Genomic DNA, 19,827 nt, shown 5'->3' with positions numbered 1-19,827 from the left:
GAGTCTGGCAGCACTTTGCCCGACTGAAACTGGATCACACAGCAGCAGGAGGGATCGGGCACCAGACTGTCAGAGCCTGGAAACAACTGGCTCCGGGCTGCCATTTCTGGCTTTAGGTGGAAGCGTAGAATGAAACGTAGTTACACACAGTGTATTCCTGAGTGGGCTTAAAATGTATACACTGATTAGAGCTGCAAAGATTATTCAACTAATCAGTTGTTGGATGACAGAAACAAATATGACTGCTTTGACAATTGATACCTGCTTTTTCTCTATTATTATAAACTAAAAACATTAAAGTTGTGCCCCAGACAGCTAAACAACGAGCTAGACTTCACTGTTAAGCCGAGGAGAGCTGCAGATTCAGGCGATGATTCTCTCTCCTCTCACATTTCAACTGGCTTATATGAAACATATTTATTATGGCAGCTTCAAAGAAAAATGTTTGAAATTTTTTAAGGAAATGTGTTTATTACTTACTGTTCTACTGAAAGTAAGTGATATTTTATTACTTGTATTATTGAATTTTGATAACATTCAAATTGTTGACAGTGGTTTCAACTTTCTAATTTAAGCTCTAACTGTTAGTAAAAGTATTTCATAAATACATGACTTATTCCTTAAATAATAAACGATGACATTTTTTTTTTTTTAATCTTAAAAGGACTTTTGTTTGGATGTTTCATTTATGTATGGGGGTTTTGATTTAAAAATAAATAAATACAATGTTTTTTTATTACATGGTTTATCCAACATGGAGCACTGCCAAATTCATTGACCACCTTGTTCTTTTAATAACATAAATAACACATCTTTAGCAAACAAAATGCATTTGAATTTCTTTAGAAAAAACAAAAATGTGACGATTTGTATACTGTATCACTCTCATTTCAGCTCTTTTTCCACACTTCATAATTATCATATGGCAACACATAAACACCTGGAAAAGAAAAAAAAACACAACAGCCAGTTAAAAGTTAACTACAAACATGACACTTTTATTGAACTTATTTTGTTCCTGATTCAATGACAGAAACAAGAGTTAACTGTTTTTTTTCTAATTAGAGGAATCAAGTTCTATACATAGGCATGCTGCGTCACCGCTCAGTCACAGCTGTGAAAACCAATATCACCCCTGTCAGCTGCCCCGCTGGAACAGTCTGAAGGCAAGACAAATCAGGAGAGGACAGGCAAGGACAAGTCAAACCCAGGATGAGTGTTCAGTGGGCTGCCCAGGGATGACAAACTTAACATATAGAGGTTTTGTGCAAATTTCACCACAGTCTATTTGATTTTAAACACAGAGACGATACCAGTCAGAAGATTCTCTTTTTTTCCCCCTCTAGACTTCAAACTAACAAGGAAGTTATTATTAGGTCCAGTAGAGATGGCATTTTGTTCCTTTTTGGGGAATCATACTATTTTGGACCATTTCCCCTGACTTTAATCTTTTTGCTTCTCAAGAGCCAGCTCTCTTTAGTGTTTAAGAAAGCACAGACATTAAATGTGTCATCTGATATACACTGAAATGATGATTTCTGTCACATGACCTTTACATAAATAGAGTTAGTATTCAAAAGTACGTCTGAGAAAGGTCTTACATGTAGAAATGGTGATAAGCATGCACAGATAGGTAGTCGACAAGTGCAAAATCTACAAAGTCACATGGTATTATTGTTTTTTTTGTTTTTTTGTACTCCACATTGAGTGAAAACAACAAGAACTAACACCTCCCCCCTCCGCTCTTAATGTTGAGTTTTATCTTGTTACTGCTGACTATCCAAAACCCTGAGGACAGTTCTTCTTCATGAGCTAAGACGCAGGGTGGGCCCAAACAGAGCCTGAAGGAGCAGGACACGCTCTCTTTGGGCATGGAGCTGGCCTGCTGGGACCAATCCCATTTTAGAATAGCCAGTGGGTAAGACCTAGCCTACAGCAGCAGTCTGGGGTGTACCCTTTGGCTTTTCCTAGTCGAGGGTTGATCTACTGTGACACCAAGGGTCACCAAATGTTCAGCACCCTTTTTTTTTATTGATTATCCTCAACATATTCATATTGCAGAATAAGTCATGGTTTACTGCATGAAGTGCCAAAAATATTCACAGCCATAGTCATTTTTCTAAAAAAAATAAAATAAGTATGTTTATATCCCTGTAACTGTTACAGTGAAGAGAGGACTTGACTGAGAATATTGCAGGAGGTACAACTGACATAAATCCCTTTATATGACAACTCATCATTTCCATGAACATTAATTAAACTAAAAGTAAAGCATATCTATTTTATGGCAAAACATTTCCAAAATGCTAGCTTTTAAAAAGACACCAGCAAGAGAGAAACCAAAGCATAGTGAAACAACAACCAAATGTATGAACAACTAAGCAAACCAGTTTAAAAAAAAATACGTCAGATAAAAAAAGTTTGCAGTAGTCAGTTCTCAAGGGGTCATATGACACTGGTGTCTAAACTTAGGCTACAGTTATAATGTAATGAAAAGAAAAAGTAAACAAGCAAGCAAAGCTTTGCAGCACTACTATGTACACAGCGTCTCTGGTGAAGAGAGAGAGCCGGTGTCGTGATGAAGGAAAGGGTGTGAAACGAAGACTCCGGTGAAACCAGAGTCCTTCTTGGCACGGGGCTACACTCGAACTATAGCCGACCACAGGGAGACAGGAGGAGGAGGAGGATGAGACGCTTCACCAGATAAAGAAGACAACCACATAGAGCAGAGCAGCATGGTCGCCTGCACTTCACACATAAACACACAGTCAGACCAGGGAGCCATTTTCTCACACAGATCTTGCACTGTCGCATAAACTCCCCTCGGACCGTCTTTGCTATCTCCTTCCTCCTCGCTCCCATCCCCCTTCTTCCTCCTCTTATATTTGATATCTCTCTCTTTCTACCATGAACTGTAAATCTGATCTTTCTAAGGCTCTAGGATATCTCCACACACCAGCCACAGCTCCATTTATCCCCAGTCACTGACATTTTTGACATCTGCATCAATGTTGTTCCTGTAGTTTTGTGCCACACTGGGATGTTGTGTGGAGGGATATTTAGCACCAGAAAGCAACCTTGACTTCTTGAAATTCCCCCCTGCCAAACCCGGACACTCATAAAATCCCACATACGCACACATAAACACAGATAGAGGAGATTAAGTACAGGGCAACGCTTCACTTCCTCGCTCCGTTTCCTGCTAATATAAAGTGACAGTTTCTCCTGGCTGGTTCAAAAGCGCCAGTGGCCACCGGAGATGTGGGAGAGCAGCACACAGCAGTCTGACCTAGATTCAGGAAGCAGTGCCTCCCCACCAATGACTGACGCCCTCCTCGCCCAATCAGAATCCACGCTACTCCATGTAACACAGTTCAGAGAGCCCCCTCTGTTCAGGTGCTTCGGGCTGCTTTAGCCGTGAGCTTGTGTTCGGGATTTACAGTTTGTTTCACATTTGGCAAAGTGTCCATGCAGGTGGGAGGATGAGGCAAGGTTAGAAGAGTTACGTGTTGTATTCACAGACAGTGCAGTGAGACCGGAAACGGAGATAGAGAAGGAGGAAGAAGAAATGTTCACTGAAGGATAACAGCCTGGAGAGGGGAGGTTTATCGGAGCGGTGGAGTTGAGATGTAGGGAATACATACACTCTTGTTCCTCTCATATACTCCACATACACACCCACAGAGGTGAAATTATTTGAAAGCGGGTGGTGCTCGAGCTGTACAGTTGCCCATGTGCTCTGTCTTAACCTACACTGTGGATGAATGGAGGACAGAGCCAAATGTTTCCACGTGAGCGCCAGCATTTTGAGGAGCAGCAGAAAAGACATCCTGACTGACAGGAAGAGAGAGAGAGCAGGAAAAGGTGCTAGATTTCACAGTTTTTCAAGGATGCTTACAGTGCTGTACAGTCTCAGTAGAGCAAATCAAAGAAAACTAATACTGCATGTTGATATTTTCAAATCTAAGTCAGCGTGCGTTTTGCTACTTGCTGCCACATTTCAAGTTTCTGAACCCTTCTATGGAGATGTGTGTGCTAGAAGAGCTTTGGCTCTGTCCTCCATACCCTGCTATTTCTCAGTCTCACACACACTCATACAACAGTAAAATGGCACGCAGTCAGTGTTTAAGTCTGTACACAGAGGGAAAGGGCCCTGTAGGAATCCAATTCAACCAGTCGGGGCCCCTCATCCAGGACCCCTCCCTCCTCACCCTCTCCATCCTCCTCTTCATTTTCTACCAAACATCTTCTTTCGGATCCTCGCACTCACCACAGCTGCCTCCCCGTGTAGGTAGGAGGGGCAGAGGGCACCTGTGGAGGGACAAATTCAGTTTGTAAATGAAACAATATTTGGATTACCTAATGTATTCACAATCACATATGCATCTTAACCCACACATGCACGCACATTTTACTCATGCTTCCACACATACTTTCCTACAAACTCGGTTTAGGCTAATTAATAGATAAGAAGACCCACACCTCTCTTAATGTTAGTATGCTGAATATAAACAGCTGGTTAGCTTAGCTTAGCTCAGCACAAAGACCAGAAACTGTGTGTGCTAGGTGTTTATTGTAACTTGTGGACAGAGCTGGGCTTGCTGTTTAAAGCTACTTTCGTGCTTTGTGCCAAGCTAGGCATTTATCTAGTCATCTAACCCTCTGCTATAAAGCAAATAAGCATATTTCTCAGAACTGTTCAGTTAACTCAATGTACAGTAACACGATTAGACTTTTATTCACCGTGCACTTGGATCCTACACTCTCTTCTATTTTATTATGTGCTTCAATCTTTTAAATGTCTATTAGACTTTTAAATTGCTACTTTAAAAGCTGGATTTCTCATTAAATATATGTTATACCTTATGCAGAGCACTTCCCTTTTAGTAGAAAGCATGCTATAGAGTTAAATAGACTTTAGAATGAATGAACAAAATGACATTTTATGCAAAGCATCTCGAGGAAAAGTCTTTGTGCTCCCTTTTGTTGCTTAAATGAGATCTGCAATCTCTAGAAATAGTGGCTTCAAATGACCTTTGAGTCAAGAGAGAATGTTGCTTCAGCATTGTTATCCATCAGTGGTGTGTTCTGCTGTTGTCCTTCATTTATTATACCGTGACTAGAAATAAGTTCATCTGTGCCAGCATAGCGCCCATTCATCCTGCATACCGAAGGTTGTGACAGGCCGGCTGAGTCGCATCACTCCGTGGACAAACAGCAATGTGGCTTGTTGACACACAAATGGAACCTCTCTCACACTCACCCACACACAATTCAATGTCAGATGAGTGACCATTTGTGACGAAACCGTCCATGCATGTGCTCACAAAACCCATCAAACGCAGGTGCATGGCCATGCATCCGACATTCTGATAATGCACACACACACACATACTCACACCTCTCCCTCATTCCTGTGCAATGAAGTACGGTCTGGAACGCACAAATGTGCATGCAGTCGTGTCGGCGTGGTCGAATGAGAGAACGGCGTGTAAGCGGCGTGTACCTGAGACTGGGAGGATGTACTCACCGCTCCCCCGTTCAGGATCATGGTCATCTCGGTGGGTTGGTAGACATTGCTGCGGAAAGGAGCGCTGGGCCTGGGTCCCGTGTTGCTGTTGTGTGGACCTGCGGGACCCCCAGTCCTCAAGCCTGGCATGGAACAGAGGGAGAGGTGAACAGAGATAACTTACTGCGACTCACTTGAAAAAAGAGACACTTGCTGGGTAACCCTGCACCACAAATTCTTCCTCCTGTATCTTTTCTGTAGAAATGTTCTGGTGTTCTATTACTCATGTTGGCCTACATTCAACCTACAGCCTGTCTGCACATATTACACCTGTCCTCTCTCAGATATATTGGATTGTACTGTACCTGCAGCGTTCTCATCGCTGTATCCGTAGCCTTGGTTCTCCACAAACTGCCTGTGAGAGAGCGGGATGTCTTCGTCGAAGCTGGTCTCTCTCATTCGTGTTGAGTTCTGGGAGGTGTCAAAGTAATCTGGTGCAGTGGGCTGTGGAGGGGATCTCAGGCAGATGTGGGCTTCAGGAATGGCGTGGAAGATGAGCAGCAGCCAGCCCTGAGCAACCAGAGCAATGGCCAGGGCCGGGTCATTCCACTCTGGGGACCTACCCAGCCATTCAATGCCGTGCAGATAGAAGCCCACCCAGGCCACCCACAGCAGTAGCGACAGCAGGCAGGTCACCACCAGCCAGATGGCATTGCAGCGCCACTGACTTGTCTTCCCGCACAGGGCCAGGCAGGCGGCAGTGAGCGCGGCCAGAAGAAGGGCTAACACGTAGCTGCAGGCTAAAGAGAAGTCCATCGGCAGGTACTCACAGGCAGGTCGTCCCTCCCTTAGCACCGTGAGAAGTAGCCACTCGGCGGCGATGATGCCCTGCACGGCGCTCAAACCCAGAGCGAGGCCTGTTAGGGCGCAGCCGCCAGGGCTCCGACGCTCAAGGCCAATCCTGCGCAAGCGGACGCCCTGCACCAGCAAGCAGGAGAAGCAGAGGGCGAACAGGACACCCCACAGGGCCCTTTGGAGCAAACATAAAGACTCGTCCTGCTCGATCAGGTAAGCAAAGCTCAGGCCGAACAAGCCCAGGATGCCGAGCAGCAGCAGGAGGATGGGCCCGACGCCGCTGCGCTTCTCAGCTTCACCGATGGTGTGTAAGCGACACAGCAGGATCAGGGCTAGCAAGAAGGCCGTCAGCACCCCCCCAGCAGCCACTGCCTCCACCGCCACACCCCACATGGAGTCCAGGTCACAGAGGAGGGTGTATGGACGAACAAGGCCCCAGCCGCAGCCTGTTGGAAGAGCCTCAGAGTCCTCCGAGTCCTGACCGATGGCACGCTGGGTGACAGTCAGAAGAAGCAGGAGGAGGACCGGGAGGAACGCCATCTCTGAGAGACCAGAAGATAGAGGGAGACCAAGAAGGAGAGAGGAGAAAAAAGAGGGGAAAGTGAAAGACAATGAGTCATTCTGGTTATAAATGTAACAGAGCTGAACAGTCAGTCATTCCCACAGTAATCATCTGCATGTGAGTGACAATGCAGACAATCAGCCACGGCTGGGTTTAAGAAGGTAAACAATAGACTTAATGCAGGGTGGAAGGCTATACACACACACACGCACACACACACACACACACACACACAGACACACACACACATCCTGTTTCATGAGTTTTATCCGATAATTCTGTCATTTTAAAGCTTTCCACTTTCTTTGTTGAAATAAACAATGTCAGAAATTAAGCCTAGATAAAATGCCTTCAGTTCCTTCACAGAGAAGTGAAGGAACACCTGCAGTGCTTCTGAAGAGAGTTGCAGATGTATTATTTGTCCAGCTCGGGCACTGACAGGGAAGCAGCAGCATCATGCATATTTGTATGAACAGAAAACAAGATACAGAGGAGGGAAGTGGTGTGTACATGGTGTGTTCTACTCACTATCAGGGATCTCAGGGCATGCAGCAAGGCGTGAGACAGCGCATAATACACTGCACACTAGGGCTGCACGGTATTGAAAAAAACTGACATCGCGATTTCCCCCCCCCCCCCCCCCTGCGGTATATATTGCGTTTTTTTTAACCTGTTAAACCCCAAAGTCCCGGCGGGTACTTTACTTTTTTCTTCACGACAGTGTCTCAGGGGATCGTAATATTTAAGAACCTATTAATGTGTTATACCAGATTAACGGAAATAATCTCTGCTAACTGACGATATAAACCATTTTTACCAAAACAAAATACAAGTCTCATAAGAAGCATCTAAATGACCCCTGAGCGAAAAATGCTAACGCACTTTGGCACAGAACTCAAGATAAAAGTACCCTTATTATAATTATCGTAGCTGCACTTACAAGATATCCGATTAAAGCTGAGGTTCCACAGATTATTTAGGTATATAGTATCATCACTGAGTGATCTGAACTCGGACAGGGGAAGCAAACACAGACATCACAACACGTACCTTTACGTAGCTTCGAGGGGAGATGTCTCACCGTAGCTGTCAATCTGATCAAAAGACGTGTTCAATGGCATTAAAACGAGAAAGAAAAAACGCGGCTGAATCGGTTAATCCATAGGGTTTTAACGTCTCTGTATAAAAAAATGATTTAATTTATAATCCATAATTCCATTTTTATGTAAATATCGCAGAGCAAAAGTTAGCTGCTAATAGTAGCCACCAGAGTGGCTGCTGCTTCCGGTCTTGGCTATGCGACAGTCCAGCGCAGTCTAACACACACACATTACCAAATAAGGAGTGAGAGTGACGCGTAGCCAAAACCAGAAGCTGCATACACTCTGGTAGCTACCATTAGCAGCTAACTGTTGTGCTCCGATTTTTACATAAAAATGGAATTATGGATTATAAACAATTGCTTCAAAGCCACAGATACATTATCAATCTATGGATCAACCGATACAGCCGCGTTTTTTCTTTCTCGTTGTAATGCTATTGAACACGTCTTTTGATCAGATTGACATCTACGGTGAGACGATCTCCCGTAAAAGCTCCGTAAAAGGTACGTGTTGTGATGTCTGTGTTTGCTTCCCCTGTTGCGAGATCGGATCGCTTAGATACTATACTTAAATAATCTGTGGAGTCTCAGCTTTAATGGGATATATTGTATGTGCAGTTTCGATAAATAATAAGGGTAGGCTATCTTTATTTTGAATTCTGTGCTAAAGTGCGTTAGCATTTAAAAAAAAAGAAGAATAAAACCGCACGTCCCTGCGGTGTGAATACCGCGCATGCGCATACCGCGGTTATCGCCATGACACGGTATATCGTTCAGCCCTACTGCACACGAATACACGGCGCCTCAAGCACAAGAAAAAACAGCAGCACTCAGTCTACTTATTCCTTTATTCATCACAACTGTCAGACAGAAGCAGCCACACATTCCCTATTTTCATTGAGGTCTGTGCTGGGATGATCAGTGCTGCTGTTTCACCTGACAAGCTGTGTTTTTTGAGAGGTTGAGCAGTGTTTGAAGCCCCCCTTGGAGCCGCACACACATCATTTTGCCAGGTTACTGTCAACTGTCTCGCCACTACATTGCTAAGCTTTCAGAAATACTTTCCAAGTTGCCTCATACATAAGTACGTCAAACAATCTGCTCTTACAAAGAACACACACACTTTTCTAGTTGATTTATGCTTGGAGCTCTACTTTGGATTGTGTATTTCAGGTCTAGTTTTGACATTAAAAATCTCCTGGGGTCCACAAATAGACTGTACCACAATATTTACATACCATATTAAGGACACTGGAAATCCCAGGCGTCATATTCTCTCTCCTTTCCAGTAGGTCAGGGAGAGTTACATGGTCGAGACGGCAGGGGATAGGTAGATTTAAATACACACCAGCCAGAGATACAGGTCACACAGTCCTTCCAGCATGTAGTTAACTAAATGGGCCAGACAGTGAGAAAGCAACGGGCCCCTAGACACTCTGATTTATTTCATCATGAGGAAAATAGGGACAAATATGAAAGGAATTCTGGTGACTTTGCAGCAAGTATACTAAGACCACCTGCTTTTGATTGTATGATTTGTCAGTTTTCTACTGTTAACAGAAACAGCTACAAGTCTCTTTACCAATCAAGGTTGAGCATACATTGTCATAGATTAAACTGCCCAACAGTTAAGAATTTAAAGATGAAGCGAAACCAAATAAACTACTTACTTGAACAAATGTATCATTTGTAAGTCATTTAAAACTAAATGCATTACATTTCTAGTTCTCCAACTTTTCAAAGGGAATGATTTATTGCATTGTGTGTCTTAAGGGATAAAAGTCTGAAATTCTTTTTGACAGTTGGTTAGACCACTTGGTGCTAATGGCAATTATAGATTTTCTGAAGTAACACAAACCAGACAATCAATGACTAAATCGTGAAAAGTATCTGGATACGAATCCATAACTTTAATAAAAATGTGTTGCAGCCCTGTATTACATTCTTTAAAATAAGCTCAACCAACTCGAACTGTAATAATATTGTGATTATATAACTGTCACACTCTGCATCGAGTAAAAGAGCAGGACCATCGGTGACTCTTGTTTTTAAATAACTTAATATAACATGATAAGCGAGTTAACTCTTATCTTTTATATTACACTACATAGCATTTAGCTGACGCTTTTAACCAAAGTGGTTTATTACAACAGTGCAATAAACCATAAAGATATCTTGGATAATATATGTTCACAGATGGGCTACGGCAATTTTATATCCCAATTTCCTGCATCGCTGGAACTCATTTTATTTACATATTTTTGATCCTAATATTCAAATTAAACATATATTTTTAGGGCAGGGATTGTTTACAACTTGGGAAGAATCATTATTCATTTCTGTGAGACTCCAGGGGGCATAACAGTGAGATGAATGTGTGTATCTGTGTTTTTTGCATATTCATGTGTTTTGAGCTTTCATGTCAGGGATTAGCAAATTCCACCTCACACCTCATTACAAAAATTATTCGCTCCTTCGTTTCCTTCCGTTGTTTCAGCCTGTTCTTTCCAGTCATCTCCTTTCTGACCTTTTTACATCAGCTCACTGCCGCTGGTTATTATTGGTCCACATTAACATCAATCAGTGCTTATAGAGGGATGAGTCACCAAAACACACGCACACACAAAAACACAGAGCTTTTCACAAACCTTTACTCTTACTTTCAGAACAGCACAAGAGCCCAAAAGCAGACACACTCCTCCTGATAAATGTCATGTTGTTTTTCTTGTGATTGCCATAGTTGCGCCCTATCTCTAAATAACAGGAATACAACAAAAGGGAAAGGAGACAAAGAGATAAAGGCTCTCTCAACCTCAACGAGTCGTGCAGACTGCTCCTCCTCTGCCTGTTTTTGTGGCACTTCTCTTTTTGTCTTCTTTGTTACACTTCCCAATGACAGGAGACACAGAGACAGGAGATTGTGTCCTGTGACCTTTTCATTCACTCACCCTCTCATCCAGTCACTCCCTCTTGGTTCCTCTTTGAGTGGGACTTGGCAGACTGGTGAGCTGAAGGATGCACAGAGAGGGCCACACGCACACTAACACATCTTAAAGACATGCATGACACACAGTACATAACACCTACAGTACACATGCCACACACACTTGAATCCTCTTCCCTATTAATATGAGTCATGTGGAAAGAGAGCGAGAGAAACAGCCCCTGGCCTTCCGCTTTGTGCGGCACAGAGGATGCGGCCGCCGTCTCATCTTCCCTCCCTCCCATCTTTCTAGACATGTTTCTCTCTCTGTCAGTCCCTCTCCATGCAGCCATTTCTGTCCTCCCCTCCATTTAAAATCTTCTATTCTGCCCAGATTTCAATGCCAGCTCTCCTCTGGAGCAGCCATCGCAGTCTCATCTCTCTGCTACATTTGAAGATGTGCTGTGAAAGATGTGCCTCACACAACTCCTCTTTCCACATTTTCCCTCTTCTTTCACCCCCCACCGTTTAAATCGCAAAACACACCCTCTTCCTTCCATTTTGGCTTCTCCTTCTTCCCTCCTTGTGCCCCTTCCCCCCCCCTCCCTCCCTCACCCTTGCCTCTATTCTTTCTGTGTATCTTATGTAACAGGGGAAGGATCCAGCTCCTGCCAGCTCTGCTGCATGGCTGCTGTTTCTCATGCATCATCTTCCTCAGTGCCAAGCAGCCTGCTGGCACCCAGAAGTCCATCTTAGTTTGGTACTCTTCTGCAAGTAGCGGGGTTACATGCACTCGTGCTGCATGTGTCACATACACAGGCTGGGATAATGCCTATGTGTGCTGGCTCAATTTGCATGTAAATATAACATTCTGCTAGGTTGCATTTATTATGTATCTGTGTGTGAAGCCACCCCATTCTCACACAAGGCAGAATGTAACAAATATGCAGCATGTGTTCCTATTACACACACAACAGGAATACAGGCAAATGTGCAGCACTGCAGTCCTTCAAATCTGCTCCAGGCTGGACAGGTAGGGATGGGGGGGGGGGGGGGATTTAGTGAGCCATCCTGTACAATTACCTCCTATAATTATCGGACATAGCACACAAGCAGATGCTTTCTAATTACCATGGTGATAATTGGGAGGATTATTGCATTCTGACGACTCGCTTAAATTCACCTTTTTCTTCTACTGTTGTTTAATTCAGACTACAAATGAAGAGAGTGTGTGTGCTTAGTCGGCACGTGTGTGTAGGAGTGTGGCTGGGAACACAGCTGTTGAGGTGAGCAGGTCATTTCCAGGACCTGTGCTGGCATCTGCTTGCTAGTGACGCCATTAGAGACTCTGCATCCTCTTCTCTAACACTAACAGACCTTTCCCTTTCTGAGAGCACATACATTTACATTTGACATCAGCGGCTGGGATTACATAAGGCCTCAGAGATCAGTCATGTGTTAATGCCTTGTGTCATTAACCCAGGCCGTCTGGATGTTTTGACTCACTGTATGAGATTTACTTATAATAAAGACATGCCTGTTTTATATCTGAGATCCTTGATGTAACTTATGCTTGTCGTTCTTCTTCACTGTTTATCTCATTGACCAGATGGTTAGCAGGCAAATCTCTCCCTTGCTACCTTTAATGCGTGTTTCTGACGTCACCAAGTTAGCATGTAAAACGTATCCTCCCTGGAGTTTTAGAGAAGCTCTGTTTGAAAAAGAGACATACTCTTAGCTAGGATGCTCATCCATAACAGATAGGCTTGCTGTTGCTCCCTTGAGTACACTGATAGGACACGTGGTTTTTGTAATCGCTGAACTTGTGACTTTCCAGAAATGGCCTTCGCAAGGAGCTTCACATTGAGTGGGATCTTTCGAGCGGAAAATGTCAAAATATAGTCCAAATACATCAACGTTGGAATATTGAGAAAGATATATGGTTCAAATTTGCGGAATTAAATTGACCTGACATCACAGCTTCAGAGCAATACAAGGTTCCTGTGTATAAATACGTGATAACACACATGCAGCAACTTTGATATGTTATTCTAGAACAAATAAATGACTGCATTTAGCTTAACACCGGAGACTCGTCCGATGTAACATTAAACACATTAAATGCATTAACCATGTATGACATTGCATTATCTGATCCGACTTTGTTTCCTCCCCACATCTGTCATCCTCCAGAGAAACATCACCAATCCCAGATAAAAGGCAGGACAAAAGGGAATGCAGAAGAAGAAGAAGGAGGGGGGGGGGCGAAACTGTAGACGTCAAAGTATGACGTAGAAGTGTGCTAAAATATTGAAAAGGAGTTAGGGAGGAGAAGTTTTAGGAATGCTAAGAGAAAAGCATGTTGAATGGCAAGACTGAAGAAGGGGTATTCCATTGACTGCACTGGCCCCTGTGTATCAGCATGAACACACTGGCAATGGAAGTATTTCCCCCAGCCTCTTTAGACACTCCCTGCCATCCTAATTAGGGCTCATTACCATGTGACTGGGCCCACAGCAAGACCATATGCAAATTGACTTAACAATTAACAGCGGCAGCGCCTTACACCCCTCCCTCTGCCCCCTTTTCTGCTTCCTACATCAACAACCAATGGTTTGATGTGAAGGCATCCCATACCTAAAAAGGCCCCCTGAAAAAGAGCCACAAACCCACAGCATCATGTGTTCTGCTTTTATGTGACGGTAATAGGCATGTTCTATTTTAGATAAAGTGATGGGGTGAATTAGGGGGGTTGATCACAGGAGCCCAGAGAGATCCGAGTTGGTTAGAGAGCGAGATAGTAATCAGAGGAGCAGGAGAAACAAGGAACAGGCGGATGTGCAAAGGGTGAATTGGAGCAAGCCTTGTGCCTGGAGCGCGTGTGTGTGTGTGTGTGTGTGTGTGTGTGTGTGTGTGTGTGTGTGTGTGTGTGTGTGTGTGTGTGTGTGTGTGTGTGTGTGTGTGTGTGTGTGTGTGTGTGTGTGTGTGTGTGTGTGTGTGTGTGTGTGTGTGTGTGTGTGTGTGTGTGTGTGTGTGTGTGTGTGTGTGTGTGTGTGTGTGTGTGTGTGTGTGTGTGTGTGTGTGTGTGTGTGTGTGTGTGTGTGTGTGTGTGTGGTGTGTAGAGAGAGAGAGAGAGAGTGTGAGAGTGTGAGGGGAGGAGGGGTGAATGCATGAACACAAATGCTCATATGAAAGGAGGAGGTTTCCATGTATGAACATCCAGCTCATACACTCAGTTGTGTCCTGGGAAGAGACTACACACACACACACTCTCACACACACACACACACACACACACACACACACACACACACACACAACCCTCCAAACAAGGTACATATGGCATCAGCCCAGAGGAGATACTGTGGCATCCTCTTTTCCCATGAGGACGCTAACTAACTAACTTATGTAAGCTGAGCCTGAAAATAAAAAGCTCCACTCCACTGAATATTGATTAATGATGGTAAACAGAACGCTCCAAAATAGGCCTGCGAGCTTTCAGAGTACACAAATACTGAAACACTGACAGTGCTCCAGCTCATGTATCATCTATCTATTGACCCACATAGTCAATCCATGCATTGACTTCAATTTCCAAACAAACTTCCTTAGTCTAATTGGACTCAAGTGGCCATTGAAGTGCAATTTCTTCCCAGTTAGACAACAAGCTGTTTGTTTATAAGGCCATTGTGGGAGGGACACGTCTAGTAAAGAGGACACCCTTGGTTTTAGCTGACCTAAGGAACAGCCCAATGCAAACACACATTTGGAGAATGCTCTTTTTTCTTTTCTCATCTTTCAGCACACCCCCATGTGAGGGTCACTGGGGGTTCCAGAAGAGTGTGTTTGTTTGAGAGAGCCTCAGTAAGACCATTGTTACTGAGGTGTGTGGGATCCAAATATAAAGAATGACATCTAACCTCTAAAATAAAGAATGCACAAGTGATTGACACTTCCCAAATATCCCAATTCATTGTGGTGTGACAATGGAGGCACAGCTCTCAAAAGAGTCTAACGTTTTTATCCTCGTGAGAAAGATGTACCACAGCCAACCAGGCCTTAAACATCACACAGGTCAAAGTCATCCATGTCTTTAGTAAAGCTTAACACGGCTTTGCCCTTTGAGGTCAGCACCATATGTTCCATGCCCTTTCTGTACATTTACATTTCTGCAGCATGCCCTTTGCGTGAATTTACATGTATGTCTACAATACTGCGTTTTATGCATTTGGTGCATCGACATCGTCTTTCTCCCCAGGCAGTGATGCAACTTCGACCTCAGCTCAGTGGTAATAAGCCCCGAAACAGGCTTATTGCAACACACACCGGCATTCAAATACACCGAGATCCCCCGTGGGTTCAGACAAAATAACCCTGAATATATCACGCACACGCATCTCCACAAGGATATCACTCGCACACCCCCCATTCTCATTAGTCAATGTCCTTTGGTGAACAGCACGTACCTTAATCGATGTAAACAAATCCGATCGGGAACGAAGGCAGATGCACGGTTGTCAGGTTTGATGGGAGACTGGGAGGGTAAAAATGTCACATTTCGGAATGAGCTCCGCTCGCTGTGTTTGCGTATTCTCTCTCCATCCACATGGACTCGTTCGCGGTCAGCCCAGATGATTCCTCCTGCTTCAGCTTTGAAAGCAGATCAACCCCACTATTTAGCCCGTGTCTGTTGTTCTCAGAGGCACCCTCGTGTCAGGATTAAACTGTCACAGAGATTTTCGATCGTTTTCCCCTAAATCCTTTGTTCAGCGGTGCGCATCTTTGATGTTGACTCTGCACCATTCATCAAAAAAAAGAAATAAAACACAAAATGAGTCAAAATCCTGTGATTTGCAGAGACGCTGGTCCCGAACGGGCTGGATCCCCTTCCCCTGCTACTGTGGGGAATCTGCCGCTGAATGTCCGGATTGACGCTCACTGCTCCCCGACGCACGTCTCCCGACTGAATGCATCACCAAAACTGCGCTCCGCATCACGCGCGTACTGGTAATCCCTCTCCACACACACACACACACACACACACACACACACACACACACACACCACACACACACACACACACACACACACACACACACACACACACACACACACACACACACACACACACACACACACACACACACACACACACACAGAGATAAAGTGACAGCTCTCCTCAGCCGGCAAGGACTGCTCTGTGTCCTCTCTCCTTTTAACTGTTATATTTCCCGATAAATAATTGGACCACCTTAATAAATGCTTTCTACACACACACACCTCCAAAATCTATGGAGTAAATGTTACTATCACAAGCCATAGGCTACACACAGTTTACATGCGACTCCTGTTTAACTCCAGTCTACGTCTCTACGATACTGGTTTTTCCCTCGTTCACTGTTTCATAGAAAATAAACCAGGCTGTGTCAAGGTAAAATATCGAAACTCCATTTCCGGTTGTGTCTTTCAGAATAAAATGATTTCAATAAATTCACAGCCTGTTATTTTTAAATAATCAAACCAGTTTATTTTGAATATGTTATACTAAAATAATCTCATTTATGTAGTACTTTACAGCAAGAAACGAACTCATGATAAAAGTATCATCGCATACATTAAAGGTCCCATGACATGGCCATTTCTACTGATCATAATTCCATTGTTGGAACTAGAATAGATTTACATTGTTCAATGTTCCAAAATCACATTGGTTTCTCATACAGCATCTCTGTATAGTATGCATTCACTCTGTCCTAAACGGCTTGTTGGAACTCCTGCCCCCACTCCCTATAAGCCCACTGTGCTCTGATTGGTCAGCTCGCCCACTCTGTTCTGATGAGTCCACCACCGTTACAGCGGAACATCAGTGATTATGTGTTACAATGGCGTTAGCAACCAGAAAATGACACCAGTAATGACAAACAGATTAGAATGCTGCGTGGGTCTGGGTGCCATGTTTGCGGGACGTTGCGGGCAGGGACGTTTCCTGGACCTGGAAATATTCGGGGATTAGCCCACAGTTCATTAAGGTACATTAAGGTACATTAAGGTACATTAAGGTACATTAAGGTACATTAAGGTACATTAAGGTACCGGGCTCTACAGTGGAATTTTCTACTGCAACACTCCCCCCTCTCCACACACACACACACACACACACACACACACACACACACACACACACACACACACACACACACACACACACACACACACACACACACACACACACACACACACCCGCACAGTACACCTACGACAGTTACAATGGAGGCTCGATAATCAGCTCACGGCATATAGGTGTAAGCAGGGGTAACCTCCTCTAGGGGGGTCCGGGGGCATTTTTTTTTTTAATATTGAAGTGAAAAGCATCAATCTGATGCACTTTGAGAGCAAAATTAAGAGATATGGATACATCTTTCAACACCCATATGAAACAGAACTGTAAACAGATTAACTTTTTCTTTATGGATATTTTACAAATCACTCCCCTGTGACTGTGTAATGTAAGGTAGCTTCTAGCTTCATGTTGAACACTGACAGTAAGTCAACATTTTCCAGAGAGCTTTCTTTGAAATCACTAGGTAACGCTAAAAAACACAACATTTATATTGTATGACAAAGTGTTAATTTAATATCTCTGGCTAGCTATAGCTACTTGCTAACAGTTTAGCTTACCCCGCGATTCAAAGTAACGTCAACGTAGCTGTAATGTATGCTTTGCTTACATGTTCGCATAACTTGAAAGTTTACTGACATTTACCTTGTTTATCTGGCGCAATTGGTGGCTCTGGGGTTGTTGTGTGAGCCACCACTTGAGAATTGTCGTTTTTTTTTAAGAAAAAAAGGCTCGGCGGAGCAGACAGTGTGAGCTGGCTTACTGGTGTCATTTCCTGGTTGCTGCGTTGGGTCTGCGAGACAGCGCGAAACTTAGCCTGAACTCAACCTGAGCACACACAAACACTCACAGCCGAAGTAAAAACAATAAGTGTGGCTTGATATTGAGTAAGAAAAAGGTTGATAAACGCTGTGAGAATGGGTCTGCGGAGAGCATTTCTCCGCAATCCCAACTCGTCTATTACCAACGTTCACTGCGTTTAATAGTGACGCCAAGGGATCCTGGTGTGTGAGGAGCTCCACGGATTGGTCCATTTGGACCAATGGGTCCATATGGTCATGTCACTGTACCCAGCAAGATCTCCAACGAGGCGTTCTGGGGCAGCATAGACAGGTATTTTCTGTGTTAGAGTTTTACTCGCTACAGGGTGTACTTTGAGGGTTTGTGACTTTGCAGACCGTTTACATGCATAAAAAGCTACATAACACACAAGGGGACGGGTAATAACCGGAAAAGCATGACATGGGACCTTTAAGAGACGGTTTTCAACAGACCCTATTTTTAAATTGTAGAACTAATTCTTAAAATTATGTTTATGGGAAGAATGTTTTTAAAACAGGAAGGTAACAAAAAGAACAGGCAAAGAACTGTATTTAGCACTTGAATTCAAAACTATTTAAATGTGCCTCTCATTTACAGACACACTGATGACAGTCTAACCATGTGTTACTTACTCAACAGAAGTCAATAGGAGCCAGGGATTGAACCACATACCCAATCAAAGGAGGGCCTATGCCTACTGCTGAGCTGCAGGAGGAACAGGCTTATAGGATGAGGTTTTCACAACGACCCGTATTGTTTTCCTACTTGGGCAACAATCTGTTTAAGTCTACTCACAAATCCATTACCCCTTTTCATTTTATGAAACAACACTCTTATTTTGAAAGTAACTGAGCCCCTTTTTTGGATTCACTCTGGTTATGCCTGACTGATTGACACAGCCACAAACTACTGTGGTGCTTATTATTTCTCCCTCTAGTCACATGCTTGTCGCCTCAGCTGCTCCAATCCATCTCCCAGGGAGGCTTTCAATGGTGAAACCCCCACTACCCCAACCCCCAACCGGGCTTCCATATTGCCTTCATGGTAGTGCCTGATGTGAGCCAATGCAAGTAATCTGTAGCATAGTTTTCAATAGGTTTTAGGTCCATACATGCAACCAATTTAGTGTTGTAAAAGGATGGCAGCCATGACACCTCTGACCAGGTGGCTATAATGATGCTAGTCGAAAATATTATCAGACAATGTAGATGCAACCCCCCCCCCCCCCCTTTGTCCATTCTGATTTCATTTTGTGTGATTGCAAATAATCCAGTGATTATTGGTACTTTACTGTGTACATTTTAATTGTGAGAAGCTACATGCTGCTGTAATGTTTGGGGGACGCTGGAAACCAAAAACTGAAATTCTCACTCTCATTAGGGTTGCCCCCTCTTTGCCCCCTTATTGCCTCTTTTTCCCCCACTTTCCCTTTCACACACATAAATACATGCAAAGTGAGATGACATGCTGGCTCTGGGCAGTAAGGAGGCGTATAATATGGAGTGGCAGCTGAGGATGTGAGACTAATCTGACAGGTGCAGGCTGAGAGAGTGACAGCATGGGAAGAGGAGGAGGGGTCTCTATACTCCACACAGGACCATTTAAGAGATTAACGGCTCTCATTTATCAGCAGACAGGCTCAGGAAATACATCAATACCATCAATTTTCATATCATCTGTGTTATCAGCAGTGAGAGATCGATACACAAGTAATCCCAGTAAAGAGATTAGGAAGAACACCTTGTGAGTAGAGGTACAAATTGTTACTGAATTTGAAGAAAGTGGACCTTTTGTGACTTTGAAACAATTCAAGATTTGGGGGAATGAGCTTTTTTCTTTCTTGCCGGTAAAATAAGTAAATTGATAGCGTCCTCATTTCTGTTGAGGAAATATTTAGCTGGAGCCAGAAATCAGTTAGTTTAGCAAATAGACTGTA

The 19,827-nt window shown here is 43.7% G+C and overlaps 1 protein-coding gene across 2 annotated transcripts; it reads right to left on the bottom strand.

Moving 5' to 3' along the window:
* Positions 1–728: 728 nt before the first annotated feature.
* gprc5ba (G protein-coupled receptor, class C, group 5, member Ba) lies at positions 729–16,334 on the bottom strand. 2 transcript variants are annotated; one of them, XM_034219790.1, is made up of 4 exons: positions 15,418–16,334; positions 5,875–6,906; positions 5,507–5,652; positions 729–4,311 (listed from the first exon to the last, which is right to left on the bottom strand). In XM_034219790.1, exons 2-4 carry the CDS (start codon positions 6,902–6,904, stop codon positions 4,267–4,269), a joined length of 1,221 nt encoding a protein of 406 aa, XP_034075681.1. In that variant the 5' UTR covers positions 6,905–6,906; positions 15,418–16,334; the 3' UTR covers positions 729–4,266. The 2 variants fall into 2 exon arrangements, with proteins under 2 accessions (XP_034075681.1, XP_034075682.1); XM_034219791.1 differs by having other exon boundaries at positions 5,531–5,652.
* Positions 16,335–19,827: the final 3,493 nt, after the last annotated feature.

This window comes from Gymnodraco acuticeps, unplaced genomic scaffold (genome assembly GCF_902827175.1).
Source record: "Gymnodraco acuticeps unplaced genomic scaffold, fGymAcu1.1, whole genome shotgun sequence".
NCBI classification, from domain to species: domain Eukaryota; kingdom Metazoa; phylum Chordata; class Actinopteri; order Perciformes; family Bathydraconidae; genus Gymnodraco; species Gymnodraco acuticeps.
Note: the sequence above shows the minus strand (reverse complement) of the source record. Positions and strands in the feature narration are given on the sequence as shown.

Excerpts from the sequence above, each read along its gene's own strand:
- gprc5ba (XM_034219790.1), bottom strand. The coding sequence starts at position 6,904 with ATGGCGTTCCTCCCGGTCCTCCTCCTGCTTCTTCTGACTGTCACCCAG. Across the intron at positions 5,653-5,874 it reads CAGCGATGAGAACGCTGCAG|GCTTGAGGACTGGGGGTCCC; the intron begins GTACAGTACAAT and ends GTTCCATGCCAG. Across the intron at positions 4,312-5,506 it reads GTACATCCTCCCAGTCTCAG|GTGCCCTCTGCCCCTCCTAC; the intron begins GTACACGCCGCT and ends GTCCCTCCACAG.